A 17,985-nucleotide genomic window follows, 5' to 3' on the forward strand; every position below is an offset into this window, starting at 1 on the left:
CAGCATCGCATCTGGAAAAGTCTCTTTCAATGCTGTTGAACCCCAGGCTGGATTACAAAGTTTCTGTGTCACACTAATTTAGAATTCCTTATTTGCAACTATTCATCCGTCAGGGACTATCTTTTTGCCAGAATTCACAGATGTCATAGAATCCGAAGTTTAAACGGCAAAATTGAAACCCGTGAACGAGCAGGACGCACAGGAAGCGGTTAATGCAGCTGAAGCCGCCGAGCCTCCCCGGTGGAGCCCCACGAGGTTGCATTTTCCGTCGTGCACCCCCAGCGCGGCTCTACTATTCGGTGACAGCGCCCGGCGCCGCTTAGGCTCCCCATCCACACCACCTTGAAGGATGAATGACTGAATCTGCAAACGCAACCCACGCATGAGTGTGAATGGAGGGGAGCTCGCGCGGAGGACGAGGTCGGGAGGACACGCGGCTGCCACCGCGCGCGCTCCCGGCTGACACCCGGGAGGCGGGGCGGGGGGCGGGGCAGATGCGGGCCACGCCCCTTGAGGGGTGGAGCTAGGCCGCTCGCTTGCGTGCAAGGGCTTCTGGGAGCCGAGCCTCGGGGTCTCGGGGAAGGGGCGCCGGGAGCCGCCATCTTGAGCTGCCGGCTTGGTCGCTGCGCTGGACGCTGGGGGCGGAGTGGCGGCCCCGCGGTTACCTGCAGCGGACGCCGCCGCCGGGAACTGGGCAGTTAATACGCCGGCTAGAGTGCTACGTTAATGGGTAAGTCGGGGGCGGGCAGGCCAGGTTGGGTGAGAACCCCGGGCCAGGTCCCTTTGGGAGTTACAGGGTCCAGGGGCCACCGTTACTTGCCCCTTTGCTGGCGGAGGCTCGAGGACAGGCCGTGCTGCCGGGTATCGGGGTTCCCCCCCGCCCCCCGGTGTACCGCGGGGAGACCGCGGGGGCGTGGCCGCCGGACCCGGTGTTCGCTGCCGCGAAGGTGCGGGAACGCAGAGCCTCGCAGGCGGGAGGAGCCCTGCGGGCCGAGCCGGTGCCGCCGCCCCGGGCCTGGGCCCCGATTCTCGGTACGAGGGCTGGTCGGAGGTCGCTCGCTCCCGGGACGCGGCGTCTGCGTGGCTCAGGCAGCGCGTTACGAGTTCCCCGGGGCCCGGAATCCGGCCCGGGTGGTGGCCCCGGGGGCCTACTTGCCGCACGGTCGCGGCGCGCCAGGTGCAGGTGCAGGTGCCCCGGGGCGGGGGGGGGGGGGGCTCCTGTCCACGCCGGCAAGGGTGGGTGGGTTACATGCTTCTCTCTGATGGCCTGTCATCTGCCTCCCCTCCCAAGATGGAAATTTAATAGGTGTTTTCCTCGGCGGTGCCTAGGAGATGAAGGATCCGAAAGCTCTGAAACGGTATAGTGATGCTTCAAAAGACTAGGACATCGGCATTTACACTTAGGCTTTTAAAACATTTTTTTTCTTTTTCTCCCCAAGAGAACGGACCTCTGACCTGGTGTCTCTTAATTACAACGCTCGGTGATTCTTATTCTGTAGGGAAGCGACTTTTCTTGGTAAACAAGGTTCAGCTGTGTCTCGTCTTCGCTGCCTGTTCGGTTGTCGGGGCTCTAGTCGGCAGGCAGGCTCCCCGTCTTGTGCCGATGTTAAATATTTTTTTTTTTTTTTTTTTTTGCTGCTAGGCACCCATAGGAATGGAGGCTTTTTTTTAGGGGCATGAGAAATTCGGTTGATAAATAGAAGAAGTTCAAATTCCAGTTACTTTCCCAGCCTCAAGCCAGTATTTTCTTTTTTTTTTTTTTTAAATTTTATTTATTTATTTATGATAGTCAGAGAAAGAGAGAGAGAGAGAGAGGCAGAGACACAGGCAGAGGGAGAAGCAGGCTCCATGCACCGGGAGCCCGATGTGGGATTCGATCCCAGGTCTCCAGAATCGCGCCCTGGGCCAAAGGCAGGCGCCAAACCGCTGCGCCACCCAGGGATCCCCAAGCCAGTATTTTCAAAGAGCTAAGTGAAGAAAAAAAATAAGCTTATGACTGAAAATAAAAGGAAATCCTTTGTGCAACCTCGAAGTATGTGAATGTCATTTTTTCTTTTTGAAATCAGTTGTATGAGGGGCACCTGGGTGGCTCAGTGGTTGAGCGCCTTGGGCTCAGGGCGTGATCCAGGGGTCCTTGGGATCCAGCCCCCCATCCCCATCGGGCTCCCTGCAGGGAGCCTGCTTCTCCCTCTCTGTGTCTCTCATGAATAAATAAAATCTTTTTAAAAAATAATTTGTATGAGATAGCAAAGATAGAAAAGGGAACAATCCTGTTGGGCCAGGCACCTTTAAGAGATGACTTTTCTTGGACTTGTCCGGTTTAAAGCAACTGCAGTGAGGATGCAGGTGTTCAGTAAGAAGTTAGTACTATATCCGAAAAGGAAACCAATGATTCATGAGTTGTTGGGAGTAGATTTTATTTGGTTGACATATTTATATTCAAGGTTTTATTTTTTTATAAATTTATTTTTTATTGGTGTTCAATTTGCCAACATACAGAATAACATCCAGTGCTCATCCCATCAAGTGCCCCCCTCAGTGCTGGTCACCCAGTCACCACCACCTCCCCCCCCCCCCACCTCACCTCCCCTTCCACCACCCCTCGTTCGTTTCCCAGAGTTAGGAGTCTCTCATGTTCTGTCTCCCTCTCTGATATTTCCCACTCTTTTTTTCTCCTTTCCTCTTTATTCCCTTTCACTATTTTTTATATTCCCCAAATGTATATTCATGGTTTTAATTGTGGTCACCTAGAATAATGGTCTTAGAAGTACTAGTGTTGAGTGTGTAGGTTGGGGAGGCACAAGGTGATTGAATCAAATGTGGGGAGAAGATATTAGAAATTGTTTCTTTACCTTTTAAAACTATTCCCTTTTTAAAAAAACTTTTGTTAATTTTATAATGGGATGGAATTTTAGCCTAGAAATACTTGTATATAAATAAATGTGGGGATGAATGCACTAATATATTTTGCATACATGAGGATATGTGATCAAAAACAATTAGAGGGGATCCCTGGGTGGCGCAGCGGTTTGGCGCCTGCCTTTGGCCCAGGGCGCGATCCTGGAGACCCGGGATCGAATCCCACGTCGGGCTCCCGGTGCATGGAGCCTGCTTCTCCCTCTCCCTCTGCCTGTGTCTCTGCCTCTCTCTCTCTCTGTGTGACTGTCATAAATAAAAAAAAAAATTTAAAAAAAAAATTAGAGGCCAGTGACCTGGAAAAGCCTAATGTTGTAGGTGATAAATACTAAGATGCTTATTGCTGTGAACATTTCATTTTGCTAAAATGTTTTATACTTATTGAGCGTAATGCAACAAGTAATGTTGAAGCCCAGTTTGCTCTGCAGTGAACTTATCTCTGTTTTTCTCTTCCCAGAGCCTAAACTCTTATTAATAAAACAATTTTTATATATGAAATGCTTAGAGAATAATGCTGAACATTGTTATTATTAATAAAGTTAGATTGAGCTGTTTCTAATGATAAGTATTTGTAGGTCCACAGTATTGTTGCAATCCATTCATTAAATCCTTTGAAAGAAGGATTTTCGTCAATTATAAATGCACTTTAATTGCTAGAATATACATGTGATAGGTTCAAAGACAGAGAGTACCTCTTAAATCATTCTGAAGTGCTCAGCCTATTCCATTCTACTTTTAGCTCCACCTATAATGAAATTTTTCTGTCTTTACCAGTGACCTAATTATCACATCTTTTGCCTCATGTGGTATTTAGCTTATTGTTGGAACTTGTATTCGTTCAATGAATCAATGAATGAATAAATTGAGTGACTTATTTTTAGTGCTACTACAAATGAAATACTCCTTTGTCTTTTGAATTCCCTTCTCTTTCAGGACTCTTACTTCTGATTATCTTATTCCTCTGACCTATTTCTTTTGGTTTCCTTTGCTCTTTCCTTTTCCCAATCGAAGGTAAACGTTCTCAAGATTTCTCCCTTGGCCATCTCTCTTTTATAGCTCTGCATGATCTTGGGTGATCAGTTTGGACTCTTCATCAGTTTTGACCCTATTTTTTAACCATCTATAGGTCTTAATCTCCTGTATGTGCCCTAAGTATTAATAAGTATATAATTATAACATCTTTAAAATGAAAATTACTATACATCTAGTAGAATGGCTACAATTAACAACAAAATTCTGACAATACCAAGTGTAGACAGAACACAGAGCAACAGGAAGTCTTATACATTGCTGGTGGAAATGCAGAATGGTACAATACTCTGCAATTTCTTATAAAAAATGAAGCATACATTTGCCATATTATCTATCAATCCTACTTCTAAATATTTACCTGAAGAGAAATGAAAACCTATATTTACACAAAAACCTGCATGTAAATATTTATAACAGATTTCTTCATAACTGCACTAAACTAGAAACAACCTAAATGTCCTTCAACTAATGAGTGGATAAACTGGAATATCTATGCAATAAGGTACTACTCAACTATAAGAAGGAATAAATTGTCAATATATGCCAACAGTATGGATCACACAAATACACTGTGCTAAATAAAATAAGCCAATTTAAGAACATTTTGCATTTCCAATTTCGCTAATTTAAGCCAAAGTAAGACTTCTGTTATTAATCCATTTATGTGAAATTCAGGAAAAGTCAGAACACTGAAGATGGAGAACCCAATCAGTGGTTACCAGGTGTTAAGGGTGGGAGAAGGGTTAATAGGAGCAGCAACCAGGTTTTTTAGGGAACATGGAGCTATTCTGTATCTTTATTGCCTGTGCATTTGTCAAACTCATAGAACTTTATACCAAAAGAGTGATATTTTTACTGTATATAAATTAAAAAAATAAAACAATTTTTTGCTTTCATCTCAAAACAAGCTCAAAAACAAGTAAGCAATCAAACAAAACCATCGCTCTGATACTCCATCTTTATTCCCTGTCTTGGCTTATTTTGTTGCTGTACTGAAATATCTCAAGCTAAAAACCATGGAGTCATTCTAAGCTACTTTTTCTTCTTCACCACATATTCCTTACATTTATTTGGTCTCTGATTCTTATTGAATCAGTTCTGCAATGTTTCTGTAATCAGCCAGTCTTCTACATTTCCAGTTAAGCTACTGTTTTAGTTCAGTTCTTTATCATCAAAGTTTGAAACAATCTCTTTAATTTTTAAAATTTCTTTACTCAGGATCAAGTCCAAATTTCTCAACTTGATTTCAGGAACCATATGTGTTGTTAGTTACCTTTCTATCTAGCTTTATCTCCTGCCTTTTCTCCCACAAATCTTTTTTGTTCAGGCATACTTAATTTCTTACCGTTTTATGTTTATGCCAGTCTTCTGTAAGAATGCTGCCTTTGCATATATTCCCTCTGCTTGAAATGCTTATTCCTTCCCTTTTCTCTCTTCATCCTCTTCTCTGGCAAATTCTTGCTCTTTTAAGATAAATTTCAGAGCTCCTTTAGCTCCTTAATTAGTTGCTATATCTTCTGTGCTCTTACAGGATTTAATGCATATGTTTTATTGTATAATTAGTTTATCTTCAACATCAGAAATGGCAGATAAATGCCAGCCTTTTCTTCTGTTTATTTTATAAGCATTAATTGATCACGAACATTCTCTCTGGTTTCCAAAAGTAAAATTATCACATTATTTTATTTTTTTATTTTTGTAAAGATTGTATTTGACAGAGAGCACAAGCAGAGGGAGGGAGAAGTAGGTTCCCCTCGAAGCAGAGAGGCTGATGTAGGGGTTGATCCCAGGACCCTGGGTCATGACCCGAGCCGAAGGCAGATGCTTAACTGACTGAGCCACTCAGGCGTGCCTATCACGTTATTTTAAATGGAAAATGTTATATAAAGTATTGTAAACATACTTGTAAGGAAGTTTATGTAAATGTTAATGTTTTAAAATACATTTATATTAAAACTACTTAAAAATAAAGTATACAAGTATTTCAGTATTTAAAAAGAAGTAATTATACAGTAGTACTGCAAATTAGTATTGCAGTCATGACTGAATTCATGACCCATGGAGCCTTAGTTCTGAAGTAAACGAAAGCAGCCAGACCCCCCAAAATGTTTGAGGTCTGCTTATTGAAGCCTAATACCATATTCCATTGAAAATAAGATCTTGCCAGGAGCTGTAGTATAGAAGCTTTCTACCCAACTATTTCATGATTGATTATATCCTAGCTGACAATGATGTTAAGATGCGTCCCACTTCAGAAAGATCAAAACACCAGGCACTGGGGAGTGCATCTTAAAATCAGTGAAGTTAGGGTCAATGACTTTATCTGTATTAAAACCAAAATCCATTATTTGATAGTTTAGTCCAAAAATATTTTGATCTTTTTGTTTCCATTTTGATATGGGAATGAGGGAACATATTCTTTATACATAATTTTAAGAATTAATTTTGTCTGTCTATTTAAGCCGTAAGCATGAACTTAGTTTTCCTTGAGTAGACATCTCATGTTGTTTTGAGAATTGTCAGTATGTTTTTTCTTCTCTCCTACCCTTAAGATGCCATGGCTAGTCCAGGGAAAGATAACTATAGGATGAAAAGTTATAAGAATAAAGCCCTAAATCCCCAAGAGATGCGTAGACGAAGAGAAGAAGAAGGAATACAACTTCGAAAACAAAAAAGGGAAGAGCAGGTAGGTGTCTTAAAATATTTAATTCTGTGTAACACAGAAACGTCATTATATAGATTTTAGAAGTTACATTATTATTGCTTATTTTTAGATAACTTAAAATGAAAAAATATTTTTAGGAGATTGAATAAATCTATTCTTTATTAGACTACAGGAATAATTCATGAATCAGAATCCTATGCTATTTTTAATCACTGAGAGGAATAGCTTTTCTGTTTTATTGATAAACATTTTATGTTCATCATGTTTTATCCCAGTGTTAAGGAATTTCTTACTCTTGAGCCTATTTAGATCACTTCCATTTGTCATTATAAAATTTGACAAAAACATTACTTTCATTTGTTGCTTTGTGATTTTCACAGTTCTTGCTCCTAAGTTAATTACAGTCTTCTTCCTATGCCACTCATACTGTTCCTTCTATAGTCTCATTAGCCAGCTAGCTCTCCTAGCCTTCTGTGTTTTGAACTTTGTATATGTGACATAAGGAACGGAAAAATCATTTAAAAGAGTATATCTCAACATTTTTCATTCCAAGATATACTTAAATTTAGAAGTATATATAAGTAATTAAGAGGGTTTAGTCCTCACGTGCATGAATTAAAATTAATGTATAGGAAGGACTAGCAAATAATAAAAAGTAGGGAAAGTCCTCCTCTTTTAGATATACGATTTATCATCTCCCTATCTATAGTATCTAACACAGTCCTTACTATCAGTCCCTGCTATAATATAGTAAAGACTCAAAAAAAGTCTGTTGAGTAAATGATTAGAAAGAAATGTATACTGGTTAAAGAAGAGCAGTATTTCTTCAGCTATCAAAAAGAATATACCAGATTTTTTTTGTATATTTTGATATAGGAAATGATCCATATATCCCCCTCAGTGACCTCACTATGCCTCATTCCTCTTTTTTTTCTTTATTTTTATTCATTCTTGAAATAATAAGGATAGGGCCATATTTCGTTGAGCGGTGTTCTCTATTCCTTAGTAATCTGCTATATGTTTGTTAATATATCGCATTATTTCTCCTATGTAACTAATTTGCTTTTTTATTAATATTTTCTTGGAAAAACTCTTAGACATCTCATATATCAGTGTGAGCATATGTGCTTTTTGAATGCTGTAAAATGTAAATGTGTACTCCACTTATGGGACCGGCCATTGGTAGAAGACCTGAGGTTAAGAACGACCCAAAGCAGTCTGTCTGCAGGATAAGAGCTAACCAAGCTCTTTGGAAAGTTCTAACTTTTCAAAGATAATTTAGGTTATCATGGTACAGTGATTGAGAAATACTATTTAGAATTTTAAATCATCAGTTTGTTTTGTTTACTTAAATAAAAAATATAATTCTATGGGAATTCAGTGTTTTATGGAAAGCCCAGTGTATAAAGTGATTTCTTTTTATTACAGTTGTTCAAACGAAGAAATGTCTCTCTGCCCAGAAATGATGAATCTATGCTAGAAAGTCCTATCCAGGATCCAGATATCAGTTCCACTGTACCCATTCCAGAGGTAGGTATTATAAAAATGTTTTTCAAATTATACTTCATCAATGTTTCAGAGCTACTGAATATAGCAGTGATTATTCATGTAAAATATTTAAGTGATAAAGTATATTTTCTTTGTTTTAGGAAGAAGTTATCACCACAGATATGGTTCAGATGATATTTTCTAACAATGCTGATCAACAGCTAACAGCAACTCAGAAATTTAGAAAGCTACTTTCTAAAGGCAAGAATTGTTTTCAATTTGCTTATTTGATATTATAAGATTCTGTAATAGAGTTTTACTTATTAGATATTTTTTATTTTAAGGCATTTTCCTTGTCAGTAGGTCATTAGTTCTTAATTCTTCTTTAAAATGTATTTGTAGGGGGTCCCTGGGTGGCTCAGCGGTTTAGCGCCTGCCTTCAGCCCAGGGTGTGATCCTGGAGTCCCAGGATCAAGTCCCACGTCGGGCTTCCTGCAGAGAGCCTGTTTCTCCCTCTGCCTGTATCTCTGCCTCTCTCTCTCTGTCTCGCATGAATGAATAAATAAAATCTTTAAAAAAATAAAATAAAATGTACATGTAAATAGATCTATTTTTTTTAATAAAGTTTATTTAAATAAGCTCCATGGCCAATGTGAGTCTTAAACTCACAACTTCAAAATCAAGAATCACTTGCTGTAATGACAGAGCCAGTCAGGGAACCCTAAAGGAAGTATTTTTTAATCCTTTTTGTTTTATATATAGGGAACATTAACAGACAAGTTTCTGGAGAATCACGAGAGTATATTTTATGTTGAAGCCAAGGGAGGGAGAAAGAGTTGTTAGTACTGGATCCCTGGGTGGCTCAGCGGTTTGGCACCAGCCTTCAACCCAGGGTGTGATCCTGGAGACCCGGGATCAAGTCCCACATCAGGCTCCTTTCATGGAACCTGCTTCTCCCTCTGCTTGTGTCCCTGCCTCTCTGTCTCTCTGTCTCTCTTTTTCTCTGTGTCTCTCATGAATGAATGAATAAAATCTTAAAAAAAAAAAAAAAAGAGTTGTTAGTACTTAGATTGCCAATAGCTGAAATATCTTGATTTTAATTTTGCATATCTTTGTTTTAAAATTTCCTAGAGATTTTATGATTCTTAAAAGCCTTCTGCATTTCATGAAAATTGATAAAGAATCCTACATAATCCAGTAGCATTTCTGTGAATAATGAATGATATCTGATGAAATAGAGTATCATTTGGCTGAGAAACATTAGAAAATGGTTGGTAGGGGAGGAGGAGACATTGCCTGGGGTATGCTTATAAAGAATTAGCAGGAACATTATCTATCAGTTGGTGTTTTGAGTGTTAGGCTGTAATACTCCATGTTGTGAAGGTAACCTTCTAACAAACAGTCTTCAACTTAAAAAATTTAAATTTTTGTGTAGAAAATATTTTAAAATTTCTCTTACTATAATTAATGAATAAGAATTTGCTTTCCAGTAGCACTGCAATTATTAGAATATTTGTTTACTTCCGTTAAGTCCACCTAAGGGTTTTAAACTTGGTCAGTAAAACCTAGGAAAGAGTTATTTTGTGCATCCTGTAAATTGACACAGGGACCAGGTTATTGTCTTTTTGTGTCTGTGTAATAACTTAATTCTTATTTAATTTTTAGAACCTAACCCACCAATAGATCAGGTTATACAGAAACCGGGAGTTGTACAGAGATTTGTGAAATTTCTTGAAAGAAATGAAAATTGTACTTTACAGGTGAGTTCTAAAGTTTTCTTTCTTAATGTCCTTTGAGAAATAACATACAATGAAAGTTTCTAGTGAACCTCTGCAATGCTAAATATATTGTAAGCATTCAGGAAATACTTGGTAATTAAAGGAAGAGGTAGTGCCTGCCACCTGTCTTGCCTTGGTCATGTTATGATTGCTGGTTTCTTCTTGGGACTGTTATTTTATTTAAAATATTTGGGAAAACTATATAAAATGATTCCTAATGGTAATAAAAATTTTGTACATGTCAACCTTTAATAACTTTTTCATTTTAGAAAACCTCAAATTAAAATGTTAATGAATAATTTTTTTTTTTTTTGGCTCTTAGTTATTTAGGGTTGTAACTTTTTAGTATAAACACTTTTACCTCTTAAAATATTTTTATTTGATTAATTGTTTTTTTTTTTTTTGAAAAAAATGAAATGAATATAATCAACTAAAAACATGACCAAAGTTAGGTTTCTCTAAATGAGCATTGCTTCTCAGTTATATTGTAGTGACAGTTGTAAGATATCTTCCAGGTAATTGGCTGCTAATAGTAAATTACTGAAGTTTGCAAGTGTTTTACTGTTTTTTTAAGAAAGATTGCTTTTCCTGACTTCATTGCTATATATATTCTTATGTAGGAGTACAGTGTGGAATCTAATCTATCAGGAATTGCACAAGACCTGCACCTAGTTTATCTGTGCTATTGTCAGTAGTAGAAGATTGTTACTGGTATTTATTTGAGTAAGAGTTGTTGAAATTGCAACTTAAAATAGTGTTCCACTTATCTGAGTAACTTAGAAAAGCTCTTCACATTTTAGATAATAAGCAAAGGAATGTGTTGCACATGTGAACGTTACCTATCATGACTTTTATGCTGAAAAATTTTGAGAGTGTTTACAATAAGGATGCCTGAGGAAAAAGCCACTTGGTATTATATATAGTCATACTGTGCATTAGTTTTCAAAGTCTTTGGGTGTTAGCGCTGTAAGGACTAAAGGTCATGACTTCTAGTCCATTTGTTTTATGTCTAAGCCCCAACTCCATACTAAAACCCAAGTCTCCCGATACATAGCTTATTTTTTTTTAAAGATTTTATTTATTTATTCATGACAGAGAGAGAGGGGCAGAGACACAGGCAGAGGGAGAAGCAGGCTCCACACAAAGAGCGCAATGTGGGACTTGATCCCGGGACTCTGTGATCATGCCCTGAGCCGAAGGCAGATGCTCAACCACTGAGCCACCCAAGAGTTGCAGGATTTATATAGCTTATTATTTGGCATTTTAATTCTAAATGAATGAAAGAGGAAATGAGTAAATATGTATAAATAAAACTGAGTGCGTGCTAGTTTTAGCCGTATATTGTAAGTCTTTGTATTACAAAATTAAAATATTGTCCCTCTCTGCAGAAATTCTTCACTCTTTTTTGGGGAAGACAAACATGTAAACAGATTTTTGATGCCGTAGTATACTTAGTGCTATATCAGAACTATAAACAAAGTGTTTTAGGAGCACAGAACATAATTACTCATCTGTGTAAGGGAAGTTAAAGAAGACTTCACAAAGGTAGTATTGTGTGGCTAGTCTCAAGGATGAACGAGAGTTGGCAACCCAAAAAGAAGAAAGTTATTACCAGGTTGTGGGAACAGCTCCAAAAAGCGTAGAGTATTCAAGAAGAACATTGGGGAGTTTGGCATGTATTAATCATTGCAGTTAAGACTTAACAAAATTCAGCAATATGGGCTTGGGATAGCTGTAGCTTTGTTCTATTACCCAAGATCATATGAAATATGCTAATTCTGATTATTGGTCTGTTGAAAAGGTTTTCCAGTGGAGGGCTACAAGCCATGTTGGCCTACAAACAAGTTTTGTTTGTCCTGCATGTGTTTTAAAAATGTATTCACATTTAGATATTAGCCTTTAAAACGTTGGGAATTTCATATGAAAATCTAGATTTTTGGCTTCTTTTGACAAATCAGAAGAGATGGCATTCCTGCCACTTAGTAAAGATCTAGTGGACCTGAATAGGACCTGGGCCCACCCTATTTTTTTTTTAATAAAGTTATTTTTTTCAATAAAGTTATTTTTTTCCCCTTCTTTTTAGAAATACCATAATTATGCTCTCCAGTTTGCTATAATTCCCTGCTTAGTCATATCACTCCTTTTATTGTTCTTTTATTGTTAATTATCTATTTTGTCAACTTGTGAATTCAGCAGTCTTTAATGCTTTCTCCTGGGTATACCTAGGAGAATATTAGGGGGTAACTTTTTAATTGTTCTTTGTTTGTTTAGAATTGGTTAGGAGTATGGATTAGGACTAGGATTATATTTTTCCAATATAAATTCCTCCCTTAGAAATTTAGACTTACACATGATAGTAACTATTTTCATACCTTTTAATAATACTTTTGGATGAGTTTTCATTCTATTAATCATAGTGATAGGTACCTTTCATGTGAAAAGTTGTCTATGCCAAATATTTTTAAAGTTATAGTCACTCCTTAGTTTGTTAATTTGTAGATCATTTTCAGTAATTCACTAGTTAATTGTGTATTGGGAACCATGGATTGAATTTTCTGTTTTGTTACAAATCTATCTCATTTAAGTATATCAGAATTTATTTTTTATTTTTTTTAGTATATCAGAATTTAAGTAGGATTGATATGAGTGACTTCTCAGAGGTTCTGTTGCTCATAGGAGTACTATGAGCCCTGCTTGTGGATCTGCTCATAGTGAACTCTGACTTTGAACAAGTCAGCTAAGTCTCTGGAATTCTAAGTTTCTTAATTTCTTAAAATGGGGAGGTTGGAACTAGATGATCCATCCCTAAGGAAACAAAAGTACCTTTTAGGATTCTAAGTTCCATAAAAATACTTTTGCTTTATTAAGTAGTGTCTCATTGATTTTTGAACTGCTTGCTTTAGGACACCTGGCTCTCTGAATAGTAACCATTAGGAGTTTTGTGAATTATAATTTCACATGTGTTCATGTATTCACGATTTTGAAATCTTTCATTATGTTCTTCTCAGTTTTTGTTTTTCCAAATTGAATCCTTTTTTAAAACTAAGGGTTTTATTTATGAAATCTGATTAATCTTCTATAATCATAAATCATACAGGCTTGTCCAGCTAACTCTTTACTCCCTCTCTTCTTCCTTTCTTTCTGACATTTCTTTGGTGCTTTCATTTATTTCCTTAGTTTGAAGCTGCATGGGCATTAACTAATATAGCATCTGGAACTTTTCTGCATACCAAGGTAGTGATTGAAACTGGGGCTGTTCCAATATTTATTAAACTTCTTAATTCAGAGCATGAAGATGTGCAAGAGCAGGTATGTTTTTATATTTACTAGATTTTAATGTCCTCTAGAGAGTTGCAGGTGCCTTGCATTTGTTAAAATGTAGTAATTTTTGTTCAGTGTCAATTTAGAAAGAAGGCAGAATGAACTGTCTCAGGCATAATCCTGGGTTCTCTCTAAGTGTGATCTCAGGTATCAGAAATTACTATTCCTGAGTATAAAACAGCATACTGGAACTCAGAATTAGTAATTTACCCAGTCACAGTAAATTGCTGAACCAAGTTTTAAACCTGAGCTAGTCTGACTCTGTATTTTTTGCATGTACATAGAATTATTTTGTTGTGTCTTTTTAAAATACCACATTATTTTTAATGGAACTATTTTTAAATAAACATTTATAAGTAAATTCTCAGAGTCGTAAAGAGGGAAAATTTAATCACATATACTTTGTACCAATGAAAGAAAATAAAATGTTTTGAAATTTCTGTTTTTGAACTATTTTTATTGCAAATCGATCTGTTGGTCCACCATTCCATTCATCTGTTTAGTTTTTTATATATATGGTTTTTTATCCCCACTTAATTGATATTGGGAGCCTTTTCTAATGACATGAACTATTCTTCCAAGAAAATTTTACTCATTACACATTATCTAGTCAGGTATGTACCATAATTTGTTACCTTTTATTATATATTAAAATTATTTTCAACTAATTAATATTAATATTATAATGAATATCATTATATTTCAGTTTGTATGTGTGTCTTGATTATTTCATTAGGCAAAATGATTTAACCCTGGCAAATGAAAAATTTTTTAAATTCTTAATATTTCAAAGTTGACCTTTGAAGAAGTTACATATACTGATTTCCCCACCAACAGAATATTAGACTTCAGGGTGAAAAATCTCTTTACTTCAAAAATTTTTTCTTAAGGTGGTTCTATGGCTTAGTTGGTTAAAGTGCCTTGGTTAAAGTGCCTTTAACAAAAATAAAAATTTTTGTTAAAAAATAGAAAATAAATTTAGGTCTAGAGTAAATGTTAAAAATATTTTTGACCCATGTTTTAGGTATTAAAATTTTCCCAATTGAAAAAGTAACTTATGTCTACTTTTGAACTGACTTTAAAAATTTGAAGTGAGAATGTAATGAAATGATAAGTTGCATTTGCATAATTCATTTAATTGAAATTTAATAAGTGAATAATTTGATCTTCTACTTCTAATTATTTAAAAAATTAGAATGAACCTGGACTAATTCTAAACTTATTTTCAAAGATCAATCCAAGCCAATTCTTGTAGTATCTTTACTTCACTTTTCTATATTTTGTCTCTCCTTCCCTTTTACAAATTTGTCCTTACCCAGTGAGTGGATTCCTTGGCATAGGTATAGGTAATTGCAAATTTCACTAAATTGATATATTTTGTCTCCATGTAGATTCAGCATAGACAGACTTTCCCTTCGTTGAACAGAATAATAATTTCACTAGTGTAATTAAAAAATGTTAATGCCCTGTTCTTCGGTTGATTAAAAATATTGTTAATAAATGGTACTTTTAAACGTTCTTTACTGTCCTATTAGCATGTTTTCATTTTTTTTTTTAAGAATTTGTAAACTATTTGTTCATTCTGTAGAGAGAGTATCTCATTTAAGATATTGTAACAGAATATTTTTTTCTCATTTTCCTAAGGCTGTTTGGGCACTTGGTAATATTGCTGGTGACAATGCAGAATGTAGAGATTTTGTTTTGAATTGTGAAATACTTCCACCTCTTTTAGAGTAAGTACCTCTATCACGAATTAATACTAGTTTCAGAATAGAAAACTATATTCTACATTATATTCTACATACATAATTATGTTCTTCAGTGATGCTTTTCAATTTGGTATATGGTTAGCTGTATTTGCAAGAGCAATAGCTTAAACGTAGGTAAAACAAACAAAAAATTCCAAATTTATCATTTCTTTTATATCCTCTTAAGCTGTACTTAAGTTATACTTAACAGTGTTTTATTTATTTTTTATTTTTTTGATTTTATTTATTTATTTGAGAGAGAGAGAGGAGAGTGAGAGAGCACAAGCAGGAGGAGCGGCAGAGGGAGAGGGAGAAGCAGGCACTGAGCAGGGAGCCTGACACAGGGCTCAGTCCCAGGTTTCTGGAGCCAGAAGCAGATACTTACTTGACCGAGCCACTCAGGTGCCACTAACAGTGTTTATTGTGTATTGATGCTTACTGTGTTGAAATAATAATTATACAAAATAAGAGTATGTAGTAATTTTTAGTACAATAAAAATTTAAATTTTGCTAAAGAAGGGCATCTTTAGTACATGAACAGATGATGTATTTAGGATATCAGGTTTTTATATTTGATGTTGAAATGTTCAGAGATCAAAGATCATAAGAGATTTTTCTTTCAAAATTAGAATTTACTTAAATGATTTATCTACTGGTTTCTTTTTCAAATACATTATACACTTTTTAGAAAAGCAATTACCCTATAATGTAAGGATCTTTACAGAAATTACATAAAAAAATTTTTTTAAAAGATTTTATTTATTCATCAGAGACACAGAGACACAGGCAGAGGGAGATGTAGGCTCCATGTAGGGAGCCCAATATGGGTGGGACTCGATCCCAGGACTCCAGGATCAAGCCCTGGACTGAAGGTAGGCACTAAATTGCTGAGCCACCCAGGTGTCCCACATAGAATTATTTGAGGGGTAGATTCCTTTATTAATCTTGGTTATTATTATTTACTAAGTGGACTTTTTTTTTGTTGTTTTTTTTTTTTTTTTTTGGTTTGATGCCACCTGCAGGTGGTGAAAAAGGAAAAACTGAGGAGATGGTTGAAAGGAAAAATTTTATCATTTCTGTGTTATTAGCCATATTTTCCAAGCTGAAGAATTGAATAGGAAGAATAAATTTTTAGTTACTAGTTTGCAAAAGATATGTTATTCCTTTAGAGAGAGTAAATTTCCATAGACCGAGTGATTTCACAGTATTTCACTCAACATTGAATACTTACCTATGTGCAGGCTACTGAACCACTTGCTACGATGTCATTATGTCATTAACTTTGGACTTACTCAAAATTAATCCAGAGTTTTGGGAATTTAACTGAGCTATGAAAGAAAATAGTGATTTAGAGTTCAATATCAGTTATTTTGAAATTCATACTATCAAAAGTATCTCTTAAATTTTCAATTTGAGATTTTTTTGGCCTGATAATATGGTTCATAGATTAAGCACTTTATTTCTTTTTACTTTTGCTCTCTGTCTTGTTTTCTTATTTGTTAATATCTCAAGTTGGCAATGGTTTATGAAATAGTAAGTAAGCATTTCTTAGTTTTAATTCCTTTAAATGTTCTAAGGAGCTTCTAATCATGACCAAAGAAACCAAACTAAAAAATAAAGCTCTAATGGAGAAAAAGTACCCAGGTATGTAGTGCTGGTTATAAACATAATAAATTTCAGAACAGGAGTAGGCTTAAAAAATTAGAAAGTTTCAAGTTCATTAAAAAATTGAGAAAAGTAGTGAAAGAGTAATTATGTCACCTCAGCTACTAGATGCTCCCACTTTAGTTGGGCAAAAGGAAGGAAGTGATTGGCTTTTATTAAGATTATGGATTATCTGTTCATATTGAAATTCACATTTTAGTTAATGTTTAAGTAAATGTAAAACTTCTATTAATGTACGGTTTTATCAATTCTGTTTGAGTTTTGTTTTATTCTACTTCATTTGTTTAACAGTAAGCGTAACTTTGCAGTAACCATAAACCTTTCAGCAAATGTAAATCTTTTATTACTGTAGATTTCATATACTGACACATTTGTTGTTTTAACTTTAATTTGTATAATAATTCCATTAATACAGATAAAGAAAAACATATATAACAGAGTTTAGCCAACTACAGGCCTCAGGCCAAATCTGGCCTGCTTCCTGTTTTGTAAATTAAGTTTTATTGGAGCACAATCATTCCATTTGCTCACTTTATATCTACAATTGCTTTTGTGCTGCATCAGCAGAGTTGAATGGTTGCCACAGAGAAAGGCCTGGAAAGTCTAAAATATTTACTGAAAAAGTTTCTCAGCTCCTGATTTAAAAAGTCAGTGTAATTTTTTTTATTTCTAAATGAGTAATGGTTTTAGAAGACAATTAGGGAAACCTGTACAACAGATTATTTTTTTAATATATAGTAATATATACATAACATAAAATTTATCATTTTAACTATTTTAAAATGTACAGTTGTGGCATTAAAGAGTGTTTTGTACCTATCACCACTATCTAGTTCCAGAACTTTTAGCACCCCAAGGAGAAACCCTATATCCGGTAAGCTGTCATATTCTGTTTCCTCCTAGCCTCAGCTCTTGGAAACCACTAATATGCTATTTATGGATTTGCCTGTTTTGGCTATTTCATATAAATGGAATCATACATTGTGTCACCTTTTGTATCTGGCTTTTTTCACATAGCATATTGTTTTCACAGTTCATATTACAGTATATCAGTAATTTTTTTATCAGTATTATTTTTATGGCTGTATAATATTCTATTGTATGGATGTACTACCACATTTGTTCACCCATTCATCAGTTGATGGTCATTTTTTTTTTTTCGACTTTTGGATTAAATAGTATTCTAAATACTCTTATACAAGATTTTGTTAGAATGGTAGTTTTCAATTCTTTTTAGGTATACCTATGGATAGAATTGCTGGGTCATACGGTAACTCTAACTTCTTGGGAACCACCAAACTATTTTCCATAGCAGCAAGGTTATCTTCATTCTCAGGGTTATCTTCACTCTTGATAGTGTCCATTGAGTCAC

The 17,985-nt window shown here is 35.8% G+C and overlaps 1 protein-coding gene across 2 annotated transcripts in view; it reads left to right on the forward strand.

Annotated features, from left to right (window-relative positions):
• Positions 1 to 481: 481 nt before the first annotated feature.
• The window catches only part of KPNA5 (karyopherin subunit alpha 5), a 42,959-nt gene continuing 25,455 nt past the window's right edge, over positions 482 to 17,985 (forward strand). The window contains exons 1-7 of one of the 2 annotated variants that reach the window (XM_072831577.1): positions 482 to 730; positions 6,501 to 6,634; positions 8,042 to 8,143; positions 8,263 to 8,362; positions 9,767 to 9,861; positions 13,057 to 13,188; positions 14,845 to 14,933. In XM_072831577.1, the coding sequence (XP_072687678.1) occupies positions 727 to 730; positions 6,501 to 6,634; positions 8,042 to 8,143; positions 8,263 to 8,362; positions 9,767 to 9,861; positions 13,057 to 13,188; positions 14,845 to 14,933 (656 nt within the window). In that variant the 5' untranslated portion in view covers positions 482 to 726. Of the gene's footprint in view, positions 731 to 1,338; positions 1,359 to 6,500; positions 6,635 to 8,041; positions 8,144 to 8,262; positions 8,363 to 9,766; positions 9,862 to 13,056; positions 13,189 to 14,844; positions 14,934 to 17,985 lie in introns of those variants that run through there. The other variant, XM_072831579.1, reaches the window with a different exon arrangement.

Source organism: Canis lupus, chromosome 1 (genome assembly GCF_048164855.1).
Source record: "Canis lupus baileyi chromosome 1, mCanLup2.hap1, whole genome shotgun sequence".
NCBI classification, from domain to species: Eukaryota; Metazoa; Chordata; class Mammalia; order Carnivora; family Canidae; genus Canis; species Canis lupus.